This window comes from Staurois parvus, unplaced genomic scaffold (assembly GCF_062004578.1).
Source record: "Staurois parvus isolate SC_StPar_1 unplaced genomic scaffold, SC_StPar_1.0 ptg000101l, whole genome shotgun sequence".
Lineage (NCBI taxonomy): Eukaryota > Metazoa > Chordata > Amphibia > Anura > Ranidae > Staurois > Staurois parvus.
In genome coordinates, this window is record NW_028317897.1 from 95,002 (window position 1) to 108,339 (window position 13,338).

The following is a 13,338-nucleotide window of genomic DNA, read 5'->3' on the forward strand; positions in this document are numbered from 1 at the left end:
CTCAAGATGGCCACAGCCAGAAATTCTTGTGGGTGTTTTTCAAGGTGATTTCTCAGCAAAATAAAGCATGGAGACATGGATGGATGGGGGAATTTGCTTTGAATGAGAAAAATGAATTAAATAGCGTTATTGGTTTGTGGTGCTCGGATGCAGTGCAGTTCCAAGTTAAGAAAAGAATCGTTGTCTGTGGACTTGTTCCAGGCCAGTGACTCAAGAAAGATAGAGGGTCAGCATGACTGCCAAGCAACTATCATTTTGAGAGTGGTAAGAAATGTTTGCCTCCATGTTTCTCTCCACCTTTCCTAAAACAGTTGTTTGTAGGTATAATATGAACTTACATATATCCATTGGATGATCACATTTGTTACATATGTGGACATAGGCTTTCTAAACATCGTGCAAACATACTATCCTTTGACAGTAAATAGAAACAAATGCCTGACACATTGGGGTTATTTACTAAAACTGCAGGGTGCAAAATCTGGAGCATCTCTGCATAAAAACCAATCAGCTTCCAGGTTTTATTGCCACAGCTTAATTGAACAAGCTGAAGTTAGAAGCTGATTGGCTACCATGCACAGCTGCACCAGATTCTGACTGCTCCGGTTATAGTAAATCTACCCCAATGTAACAAATATCTGACAACTAAAAAGATCTCTGACAAATGAAGATACCACAATGATGGTGATAATTTGGCTGGTGCCATAAGAAGAAAAGAAAGCCGCCTTCCTGAACCAAGGTCCAAAGTTGAACATTTATGTGTATGGGATTGCTAAAGGTTCTACTGCTACTACACCCATTTATGTGATCATGATAAAACTATAAACTGTATGAGGAAAAGAAAATCCACACTTTATTTTATTGTTTTACAGCTAGCTCAACTTGGTTTTACCTGCAGGTCAAAAACATCAGTTTATCAGAAGATACTGGAGATATAAGCAGATCTTTCTGAGATAACTTGCAGGGAGGTGTCACAACGTGGAGTATAAAAACAGAAGCCAGCAGCCTATATGTACTTCTTGCTGAAGCATTTTCTAGGCTTTCCGCTCCCTCCCTACAGCAGCAACATCACCATGGCCTTTAATGGAAAATTCGAGGTGGAATCACAGGAGAACTATGACACCTTCATGACACTTATTGGTGCGTATTACAATTTTCTACGTCATTAAGGCCAAAATACACTGCTTCTATTTAAATGTGAACCTGTCACTTAGAAAGTAAAATTAAATTACAAGTTCCTACGCAAAAAAGATTATTAATATGCCATTTGCTTTGATGGCCACAAAACAAACCATTGCTAAAGTATGGCTCTCCAGCTCATTCACATTAGCTGAAGTTAAAGCTGTACTTCATTGGGCATTTCTCAATTAAAGAAATTACAGCATAACCACTACACAGCTAAACTACCATACTTACGTAAAAAAAACCCCAAAAACTGGAAACCATGGGTCACTTGTTATTTGCCGAGTTATTTTTGCCATTTTATGCATACAGGATATTGTATAGTAACTGGAGTTTAGCCCCCTCCAGAGCTTTTTTTCAGCGGGAATGCTGGGGAACTCAGTTCCGGCACCTCCAGCACTGAATGTATGTAATAGTGCTGGGGTGTGCTGAAAGGTCTATTGATGCTGGATGCTAGGGGATCTAATGTCACTGGAAGGGATTTGCACAGGGGTATATTGTTGATGGTGGTGGGATATTGTTGGGGGGGACTTATGTTGCAGGGGGTCAATTGTTGCTGAGAGGGATTTACTGTTGAGGAAGAAGTATTCTGTTGCTGGCTGCTGGAGCATCTATAAATGCTGGCTGATGGGAGATCGATTGTTGCTGCAGGGGGTCTAATGTTGCTCGGGTGGTATTTTGTTGTGGGGGTCCATTGTTGTGGGGGGGGTCTAAAAGGGGTGGTACTTGAAGGTGAGTATTGGTGAAACCGAGGGACGTTTTTCAGAGGTGTGTAGGGGACAGAGACAAAGGGTGAGTTAGAGTGGGGAGTTCCTGCACCTATTTTTTCAGAAAATAAGCCTGGTCCCATCTATAAGGAGCTCCCACCTAACCCTTCCACTTCCTTGGCCCCTCTTCTCTAATCCCTTTGTTCTTTGTTCTTATAGTTGCTACATTATTATTTTGTAAAATTTATCAGAACCACCTACTGGTGATATCTTCTGTACAGCACTGTTCTGTTGCGGTGCTTTCACCATGGATGCTGTTGGTGAAATATTACCACCCTTTGTAAACCCTTCAATTTACTGTAATTCTTGAAAACTACTACTATAGAAAATGATTGAAAGTTAAAAAAAATTAGCAATACTTTTCAGTCCTATGGGTGGTGACTCTTAGTTTTGCTCAATGGCAGAGCTATGATGGCTTGAAAAACGTCAGCATCAATTAGATTCCTTTTTTTCCTGCTGCAGGTTGTGGTTCCCCACCTTGGCTGCTATGTCATTGTTGAACTCTATAGTGACGTAGCAGCCACTGGGTAGAACCATGGTGAGCAGTGACACACACTGAAAAGTCACATTCCAGGGGTGGCCATAACTCCACAATGGAGCAAAGATTAGAGTCAATGCCTGACTTGAATATTACTTGTCTTCTCTTACTGGTTGCTTGTAGTTATTTTTCGTACAGCAACAGTGCCACTTTAAAAACGATCCAATTGTGTGCAAATACAGTGTTGCGTTTTCCTGAGATCTAAAAGAACCTGTCACTGGGCTTATGGATCTGAATCTTAAATTGTTATACCCTTTTGCACAGGCATCTGAGCGAGCTCAACTTAAATTCCGGTGTATTTCCCCTGTCCGGGAAGTCCTGGTGCTGCATATAGCTACCTACAGACATGAATGGCTTCTTGCACATAGAAGCTTGTGCAGTGTAAATTTCAGTGTATGCATACAGCTGCCCATAGACTTAAATGGCGGTGAATGGTTGTACTTGGGCATACACTGGCATGCATTAAATTTTTTTATTATTTCTATACACCTATAAACTATGCTTGTGTTTACGCAAGCATCAGCCTATTCTCAAGCACAACAGCACACAGCTATTCATGTCTATGACTCAGTACCTGAGTTTCCAAAGCAAGGGAAATATACTGGAAATGACTTTGTACAGGCTCAGACGCCCTTGTGCATGATGCCATACTCATAAATGATTTGTATCTTTCCTTACTTAACTTTACTTACATTGTGTGAAATTGGCTCTTCAGTCTGGGAGTTAAACTATAACTAAAAGGCATAACGTTTTTATTTTGGATAGTAGAGTGTAGAGGGAATAGAACAGCTGTCAGGTTTTTAGTGCTGGCCGTGTCCCCAAGAGAGAGGGAAATTCACCCTTTCTATTTTTCCAGGTGACCACCATCACTGATAGTTAAATGTAAAGAAAACCCAACTTTTTGATTTGTCACTATATCAGGAATAGAGTGGAAATCTGGTACTGTTGACCCTGGTGACAACTAGGGTTTTCCACTACCCTGGAGGGATTTTGTCACTTCCTGGTGTGACTATGGAACCGGAAGTGAACGAAAATCTCCCCAATCTGGCACAGATGGAAATAAGGAAACTGACAGAAGCTATAACTCTCTCCCACTCCAAAATTGAAAATTAAAACAAAAATGTAGCTTTTGTTCTACTTTAAGGGGTTTAAGAATGTTAGAATCCCAACAAAAGCTGCTACTGATGACTTCTCTCATGTTCAACATTCATAACAATGTCCATAAAGACAGCCCTGATCAACTGCACACTTAGAAACTGAGATCAGGGTGTTGACCAGGCAGCAACTGTCAGACAAGCCATAAACCTAAACATTTAGATTTTTCGGTAAGCCCAGTAGCGACTGGTTTTCTTCAGAGTATTTTTAGAGGTAATATGGCAATATTTGACATTTCATTCAAACTACACTCTTGACATATACATTAAATATGTCCACTTAAATTAAACATTGGAAACATAGAAGCTTTTTTTTTTTAGGAATTTCTAAGTTCCTATCTGTCATGCTCATCCTGTGGCTTGATTCCTCAAGAAGTCCTTGACCCAGAGTAGGCATGCAGGTCAGGCCTTCCTATTTCTTTGGCTGCATTCTTGTTCCAAGTCAGTGACTCACTAAGGCTAGGTTCACACTTGCAAGTTGGTTGCGGGAATCGCACCTGTTTCTGTCCCGCAGCCAAATCACGCTGCTTTTGCGAGATGCGTCTGGTTGCCACTCATTCTGAATGCCTCCCCGCGTATTCCAGCCTGCAGTGCGATTGCAGATGCAGGAATCGCAAGGAAACCACATGGTCAAAAAGACCATGCAGTTTCCCTGCGGCCACGTTTTCAAAAAGGTGCATCACCTTTTTGTGTGGAAAAGCAGGCACAGCAGCCCATTCAAATGCTGGCCACGTGGCCTGCAATAGTGTGAACTGAGTAACTGTCCCGTGAGGACATCGTTGGTGATGAAACGCGTAGGGTGTGGCCTACTGGATGCCAACGTCTGAGACAGTATCTGGATTTGAAAGGAGGGGATCCATGGTGAACAGAGTTACGTTCATATACCGCTGCCTAAATCTATGCTTGTAACACTGGTGTCGGTGTAGACACCTTACTTGTGAGTTTTATTCATTCATTAAAAATTTGTTACATTTATGAAACTTGCTGCACCATGATCTTTTTCTCTTACCTTTAAACATGGTCCCAATGGTATAGAGGTATATGAAAGAAAGATGAGTTTTATTCCTGGAAATTACCTATATCCTTGAATGGTGGCTATTCATCTGAGTAGAGGTCGTTTATTTGCACAGCATTGCATCTAGGAACTGGATTGCTATATATTGCCCCAGAGCAAAAAGTGCTTGTTGCTAGTCCAATTATTTATTCAGCATTGAGCTCTGGTGAGTGATTCAATTTTCTCTGGTGGTGGATTCAACACAGTGTGGACATTATTTGAAGACTTTTGAATATTTAATGATTTATGAACATTTTTTATAATTTTTTATATTTTTCACATTTATTTTGTATTATTTATTTATTTAGCGCATCCCTTATATTTAGTTGTTTGAACAAAAAATTAATTTGTGATTTTTTGAAGTGGGAATTTGCTGCTTTGGAGATTTAGGGTGTGGCGCTTTTTTAAAAACACTGGGAATAGTGTGAACTGAGCCTCAATGGTGATCCCTTGGGAAGAGACTGATAATTAATGAACTAAGGGCTCATATAGATGGGTGTTGTTTTTCTACATATGATGAGCATTTGAAAGGTACATCAAACGCAGGTTGGCAAATTCCCATTGGCTTCAAGGGAGTAGTGTAGATGACAGCTCAGAGGTTGCAGCAGTTCTTCAGTCTGAAAAAAATAAATAAAAGTCAGCAGCTATGAATACTGTAGCTACTGAATTTTAAGAAAAGGATACTTAGTACCTATCCAGGGATCTAGCACAGTCCTCACCTCCAGTTCTTTACAAGTTTTCGGGTCCCCAGCACCAGCATCTTTGCGACTTAACAGCTGGCTTCCCGCTGCGCATGCACAAGCCACACTGAGCTTTATGAATGGTCCATAGCCTTCTTGGACTTGTGAGGTGTCCCAAGAGGTTCCAAGCAGGGAGGGAGGGGAAAGAACTTAAGCCTATGCAATCTGAACAGAAAATAAAATGTGTCAAAAGTTAAAGGGGTGGGAGGGAGGCAGAAAAGCTGAACTTCCCTGTTTGAATTCCAGGAAAAAGCGGTCTAACACAGCCATTTCATGAGCCCTAACAGTGTCAACAATGACAGCTGCCACAGTTCAGCCAAGCAAACCAGTCTCTTTAGACCTTTTAGCAGTTTACTGCCTGCTTTCATATTTGGTGGAAGACACCCATATATGATTTATTTTTTAGCATACTTTATGAATCTATACCCTAAATTTCAGCACTGAATATTCTGGAAAAATTCTTATTAGCCTGGTAAAAAAAAAATGATCACATAATGAAATTTGCTAATCATCACAGTAAGCACATACGATGAGGACAATAATATGCTCAATTATCAGCACGCATAAAAGCATTAGCGACTGCTTAATACTCCATTCATGCTTTGTAATTTTTTATAGATTCTTTTAATGGTTGTCTGGAACAATGTAATAAAATGTTAACTTTTTTTGTCTAGGCATCCCTGCTGAACAAATTGAGAAAGGAAAAAACTTCAAGTACACTACGGAGGTAGTCCAGAATGGTGATGACTTCACCTGGTCACAAATCTATCCAGGATTCACCCTGACCAACAAATTCACCGTGGGCAAAGAAGCTGACATGGAGACCCAGGGTGGCAAGAAGTTTAAGGTACAAAATCCCATTATTCTTTAAAATGCTGATTATTGTTTGAGCACCCAAAATGGATAACAGATGAACTTAAAGCTGAGCTAAAGGCACAAAAAAGTCAATTCAAACACATTCTTCAACGACCAAAAATTATTTCAATTCACTTTGTTTACACCAAATGCCTTTGCAAACTCAATCATTACTGTGGTGTAACATTAGTGGTGGCATCATTTCTGTGCTGTACATACCCTGTACAGAGAGCATAGCAGTGGGAGGGGCCCTGCAGGCCCCACCCACTGTAGGCTGACTGCAGAGAACTATAGGAGGGGGCAGATACAAGACCAATCACCCTGAACAAGGAGAGAGAGCAGCAGTAACAGGTCTGTATTAGAAGAAGCTCCTGCACAGAGGCAATGTTTCATGCCAGATTACTTCACAGATCTGGAAGAAATACACATAACACACAAATATTGTATTAGGATTATTCATACCCAGGGGCGGACTGACAACTCATGGGGCCCCCGGGCAATAGGGGATCATGGGGCCCCTGTGTCCTTGCCCAAACTCAAAAAAGCCTATGAAAAAGGTACCAGGGGCATCTCATTGGGCCCCCTACTGACCCTGGGCCCTCAATAGGGGATCATGGGGCCCCTGTGTCCTTGCCCAAACTCAAAAAAGCCTATGAAAAAGGTACCAGGGACATCTCATGGGGCCCCCTACTGACCCTGGGCCCTCGGGCAGCGCCCGAGTTTCCAAATGGTCAGTCCGCCCCTGTTCATACCCCTTATATTTAGACAACATTTATTTATTCTGGAGTTCAGCTTTAAAGTATATGTAAACACTAACCATGAACTCCTCTTTTTTGCTCCCTTTTGAGCTGATATATGTATATATACCATTGAAAGTATCTTTTTTGATAAGTACAATAAAAAACCTGCTGATCCTGCCAGAACTCTAGTGAACTCTAGATCCTGCCTAGTTCACCTCTGTGGACTATAGAACACTCCTCCCATATATTATGAAGATGAAAGAAGTGGTAGATCTGTAGCCCTAACACACTCCTGTCCTCGGGTAAGGACACTGTCCCTCCATAGATACAGTAGAATGAGTAAGTGTGGTCACCCTAGGATGAGAAGTATGTTACTGGTAAGATCACCAGTTAAAAACTATGGAAAATAAAAATACTAATGCAGCCACCACATCTAAGGACAGGTAAGTTCTGATAAATCATGCTTTGTTTTTTAGTTTAAATACACTTTAACCTGGCATTCCATTTCAGGCAACTGTCCGTATGGAGAGTGGAAAACTGACTGTCGATTTTCCTAAATACCATCACACTTCAGAGATTGTTGGAGGAAAATTGGTGGAGGTAAGACAAGACATTATAGTGAAACACAGTAAAGTCTGTTTAAAACAGAAGATATCTACATTTCTAAATTCCTTCAAATCCCCCAAAAAGAGTTTTATTCCTTATTTTATGATATGGGAACAGTCACATAAATCATTGCTTTGTGCCCCTGTGCCAACTGTACATCCAGAACGGCTGGTTCACAGCGCAGATACAGTATATTATTATAGAGTTATTTATTCCAAACCACATACAGATTCACAAAACACATCAGATTTGGACAGCCTGTGGAGTGTTTGCAGTTTTTGCATTCGTCTTTTGTGATGGGCGGCTTCAACCAACATGGGGAGGTGAGGGAACATGAAGTGGTCAAGGCATCTGTGGCTAGGATTTGCAAGACAATGAAGGCAGGAGATGTTAGATTCAACATTTAGTTACCTAGATCTCTGAATCTAATGGTCATTTCGCTTAAGAATTCAAGTATTTTTTGTATTCTTAACCTTGAATAAATTTGATTTAGGACAAGCCCTTAACAATCTCTGTACCTAAGGGCACTGTAAATCAATTAATCTTTAAAGTATTTATGAGTATTTCAGTTTGAACTATGCACTGCAGGTAGGGAAGCTAAGCTACTGAATCACTGCTAAGAGGGGGAGAATGGGGAGCTGAGCTGTTGAAAGATGAACTTAGACAACTTCAGTGCTTCTGCTGTGATTTTAAAGATGAATTGCTCCACAGTGCTTGCATCTACAGGTCAGTTTGTGACTGCTGTTTAAGAATGTTTAAGTACTTAACTATCCATAGCCTGGCTACAGGATCATTAAGGCCCCTTTCAGATGGGGTGGACCCATCAGTGGATCCGCTTGCTCAGAAGGGGATCTCTCTGCTGATCCACGCTGCTGCAGAGCGGACCCAAACACAGACCACTGTCTTCTATGGGGTGGTCAGATGAAAAGAGACCGCCTGTCCGTTTCCATCCGACTGCCAACTGATCTGATTAACCAGGTGGATGGGGAACAGATCCCCATCCATCTGTTTTTGGCGGACAGAATCAGATCGGATGCCAGCGGGAGTCAGCGGACACTTATCAGCTGACACCAGCCAGTCCATAGAGGTCTATGGATGGTCCTATCAGGTCCGCCTGAAAAACTGACAGGCGGACTAGATCAGACAGCAAGTGTGAAAGGGGCCTTAAAGTTAGAACTAAAGGCAGAACATTTTTTTTTCATTTTGAATGGATGGTTTTAACCCCTGTCACCTTTAATTAGTATAATTAAAGACCACATAGAAGAGTTTTTGCTAAAAAACAATATTTTAGGTAATAGCATGAATTCATGAAAGACCGAAGTTGTCAAACAAGTATTTCCTTTTATGAAGATGTTAGCTAAACCCAAAAAAATGAATTTTATAAGTGGATGGAAAACTGGATAAAAAAACGTATTCAGAGAGTAGTGGTCTAACGTTATTAGAGGTGTACCCCAAGATTCAATATTTGGACTCTTACTTTCTAACCTATTTATAATTTATAGAAAGTTTGGGATTAAAAGTACTATTTCAGTCTTTGCAGATGACACCAAGCTGTGCAGTGGAATAATGTCCTTACAGGATGTCTTCAACTTACAAGCCGACCTCAATGTACTGTTTAATTGGGCAACTATGTGGCAAATGAGGTTTAATGTTGATAAATGTAGAGTTATGCACTCGGGGGCTAAGAATATGCATGCATCATACATACTAGGGGGGGTACAACTGGGGGAATCAATGGTGGAGAAGGATCTGGGGGTTCTGGTAGATCACAAGCTTAATAATGGCATGCAATGCCAAGCTGCGGTTTCTAAAGCGAGCAAAATCCTCTCTTGTATTAAAAGAGGTATAGACTCCAGAGAGAGAGATATCATATTACCCCGGTACAAATCATTAGTAACACCTCATCTGGAATATGCAGTTCAGTTTTTGATACCAGTTCACAAACAGGATATCGGAAAACTGGAGAAAGTGAAGAGAAGGGCAACTAAACTGATAAGAGGCATGGAGGAGCTCAGCTATGAGGAAAAATTAGCTGAACTGAATTTATTTTCTCTTGAGAAGAGATTAAGGGGGGATATGATCAACATGTTATTCACTTTAAGGTCATCACAGTGAACAAGGGGGCACTTTTTATGTCTGAAGGAAAAGAGATTTAACCTCCACATATAGAAAGGCTTCTTTACAGTAAGAGCTGTGCAAATGTGGAATATACTTCACATTTACAGGTAATAACAACAGAGATGGTCGATCCAGGGAAAATCCGAATATCCTTCTGGGGGATCGGGAAGAAGTTTCTCTTTTTCACTGGAGCAAACTACATCTATTTTTTATTGGTTGAACTAGATTGACTTTTTTTTCAACCTGACTATGTAACTAATACAATAAATAAAAACAAAAAAAGAACCTCTGTCCTCCCACATACACACATACACATGTATATGCACAACTTTGATGCATGTCTTTACATAATCATGATAAGTGAACACATATTTAGTATTGCTGTGCATGTTGGAATAAGTGGAATAATTCTAAGGACAATGTAACGTGGTTGAAATGGTACATTTTTTTCCCTACCATAAAAGTGGGAGAGTATAGTTACCTGCTCTGTGTAATGGCATTGCACTTAGCGGACCCTTACCTCCCTTTCTAGGGTGCTCTGCTGGGGCACTCTGCTCCTTCTAATTTCCAAGTGCCCCCTCAGTAAGCCATGTGCTGAGGGTGTACCTGTGCTGGCATGCTCCCAAGCCAGGCTGTGTGTGTCCATAGACAGACAAGGCATGGCTTGACCACAAGCCCAGCTCTATCTTCACAGGATTTGACTGACAGAAGCAGAAGGCTATGACTCTTGCTGCTCTCAGTATGTCCTGTAAGAAGAAGGGAGAGCACGGCTGCTGGAGATGGGCACAGCTCTGGATCAAGAAAAGACTTAGGTAAATGTTGGGGGGGGGCAAGGTTGCAAATAGTGGGACATTTCTTACCGTAATGTAGGGAATGTATTGGAGTGAAAAGTGTTTTGACTTTAGAGCCACTTTAACTCCGAATTGATGAGCGCTAAAGCTTTTTAAAATGTCATCTATGGACAATTTAGAGAATCAAATTTTTGGCTATTTCACAGGCATGCACAATTTTAAGGCTTCACATATTTGCTATCAATTTACTCAACAGTCTCATCTTTTAATCTCTTTATTCTACAGCTTTTCAGTTTCAGAAACTATGGGGCTGATTTACTAAAGGCAAATACACTGTGCACTTTGCAAAGTACAGTTGCACTCTGCAACAGCAGTTGCTCCAGAGCTTAGTAAATGAGCAGAAGCTCTGCAGACTTCCATAATCCAATCATGTGGAAGCAAAAATGTTGTTTTCATATTTTCCTCGCACATGATTGGGTATTCTTTGCAAAGTGAATCTTTACAGTACCTCATTTACTGAGCTCTGGTACAACTACTCCTGCAGAGTGCAACTGCACTTTGCAAAGTGCACAGTCTATTTGCCTTTAGTAAATCAACCCCACTATATTTGGATTGATTTACGAAAGGCAAATAGACTGTGCATTTTGTAAGTGCAGTTGCACTCTGCAAGTTCAATTGCTCCAGAGCAGTGGTCTTTAAACTGTGGCCCGAGGGCCAGATGTAGCCCTTTGCTTGCCTTTGTCCGGCCCTTGAGGCACTATTCCTGCTACTGGAACCAATGAAGAGGCACCATTGCTTTCACTGACACCAACAGTGGGGCACTATTTCTACTGAGGGCCAGATGTAGCCCTTTGCTTGCCTTTGTCCAGCCCTTGAGGCACTATTCCTGCTACTGATACCAATGATGGGGCATCAGTCCTCCCAGTGACACCAATAATGGTGCTCTGTTCCAGCCACTAATGCCAATGATGGGATATTATACCTTCTCCTACTAACTACATTTTTTAAATCACACTGACCACCAAGCCTGAGATATTGTGGACTCCCATCGATGCTGGGGAATTTTTTTCTTCCATTGGCCTAAAGTCTGAAAGGCAGGAAAGTGGCCCTTTGTTTAGGAAGTTTTAAGACACCTGCTCCAGAGCTTAGTAAATGATGTAAAGCTTCGTTTTGCAAAAGAATACCCAATCACATGAAAGGAAAATAAAAAACAGCAATTTTGCTTGCACGTGATTGGATGATAGTCAGCAGAGCTTCTACTCATTTTCTAAGCTCTGGAGCAATTGCACTTGCAAAGCATATTTTAACACATGCAAAAAAGTAAAGAAATGTTTTGAATATAAAGTTTTTTTTTCATTATATGATACATTCTAGTTCTGCATCGGTAAAGTTTATGAAAGATTTACTTAAAAATATCTACATCTAAGTTTACTGTCACCAAACTGTGTTTCCAAATAAAATTTTATTAAAAAATAGTATGCTATTTTTAATTAAAAACACAGCAATTTATGTTGCACCTTTAAAATTAAAATACTCCAAAATACAGTTAAATTTCCAGTTTTGTTTAATTAAAAAAAATGGACTTATTCATGTTCTGAGTAATCTCTTTATGAATAAGCCCCATAGTAAGCATGTACTGTATGTACTCAGGATTCCTGCTTACCTTTTCTTCCTTTATATCTTGCAGACCTCAGTAGCTGGAGGAGTCACATTTATACGGACCAGCAAGAAGGTGGCATAAAGCAGAACGTCCAGGATGGTTACCAAAGCAGTTTTTTTTAAAACAAATAAATTTCAATTTCCTAATTACTGACTCATGCTTTTCTTTTGAAAGGAATAATCTAAGAGGGTCCTTTCACATTTGGCTGTTTGTTAATGCCATACATTTAATAGCAGTGATAAAGTGGTTGAAGTTGAATTGCCTTTTAAAGTATAACTCCAGCCAGCTAAAAACTGGAATTCTTTAGGCCTCATTCACACAGATGTACCTATCTGTACACTTGTGCAAAGAGTCATCTCTGCTTGCACTTGTGTTCAGTGCATCCAAGTGTAGGTAGTCCCATTCATGTTGATTGGAACATAGCAGCTGCACTGGTACAACTCCTGGTCCAAGTTTGACAGCTGTGTGAATGTGTCCCCCCAAACGCAGCATGCATTAACGACCATGCACTCACATGGATGTCAAATTGGGAACAGCAGTCGTGTCCAGGGGCAGACTGACCATTCGGGTACTCTGGCACTGTCCGAGGCCCGGGGTCATTAGGGGGCCCCATGAGATGCCCCTGGTACCTTTCATAGGCTTGTTTGAGTGTGGGCGAGGACACAGGGGCCCCATGATCCCCTATTGCTCGGGGGCCCCATGAGTTGTCAGTCCTCACCTGGTCGTGTCCTGCATCCCAATAAACATCAATGGGACTGCGTGAACAGGGATGTATAGAAAACCTGTGCATCCTCATGTGGGTAAACATGGCCTTCACATGGGACATGCATTAATATGTTCTGTGTGAATGAGACCTTAGGGCCCGTTCCCACTTGCAAATGGGGCTTCTAGCAATTTCACATGGAAGACCCAGTGGGGTCTCCCAGTGATTAGCTGCTGGTGGAAGCTCCATTAGAAGCAAAGGGCAGTGGACAGCACTCAAAGCTATTTGCGGCTGCTTGCTTGTAATTGCTCATGGAACGATTACCTGCAAATGATTGGCTCTGGACACAGACAGTCTGGGGTAGATTTACTACAGTAAGTGCACACAGAATCTGGAGCAGCTGTGCATGGTAGCCAATCAGCTTCTAACT

General features: G+C 41.2%; 1 protein-coding gene across 1 annotated transcript; it reads left to right on the top strand.

The window, feature by feature from the left end:
* The first annotated feature begins 983 nt into the window (after nt 1–983).
* LOC149467773 (gastrotropin-like) lies at nt 984–12,351 on the top strand. Its single transcript, XM_089671180.1, has 4 exons — nt 984–1,140; nt 6,110–6,282; nt 7,541–7,630; nt 12,233–12,351. Exons 1-4 carry the CDS (start codon nt 1,011–1,013, stop codon nt 12,284–12,286), a joined length of 447 nt encoding a protein of 148 aa, XP_089527306.1. The 5' UTR covers nt 984–1,010; the 3' UTR covers nt 12,287–12,351.
* The last annotated feature ends 987 nt before the right edge of the window (nt 12,352–13,338 follow it).

Coding starts and splice junctions, on each gene's coding strand:
- LOC149467773 (XM_089671180.1), top strand. CDS start 1,011: ATGTACTTCTTGCTGAAGCATTTTCTAGGCTTTCCGCTCCCTCCCTAC. Junction 6,283..7,540: donor AGGGTGGCAAGAAGTTTAAG/GTACAAAATCCC, acceptor ATTCCATTTCAG/GCAACTGTCCGTATGGAGAG. Junction 7,631..12,232: donor TTGGAGGAAAATTGGTGGAG/GTAAGACAAGAC, acceptor TATATCTTGCAG/ACCTCAGTAGCTGGAGGAGT.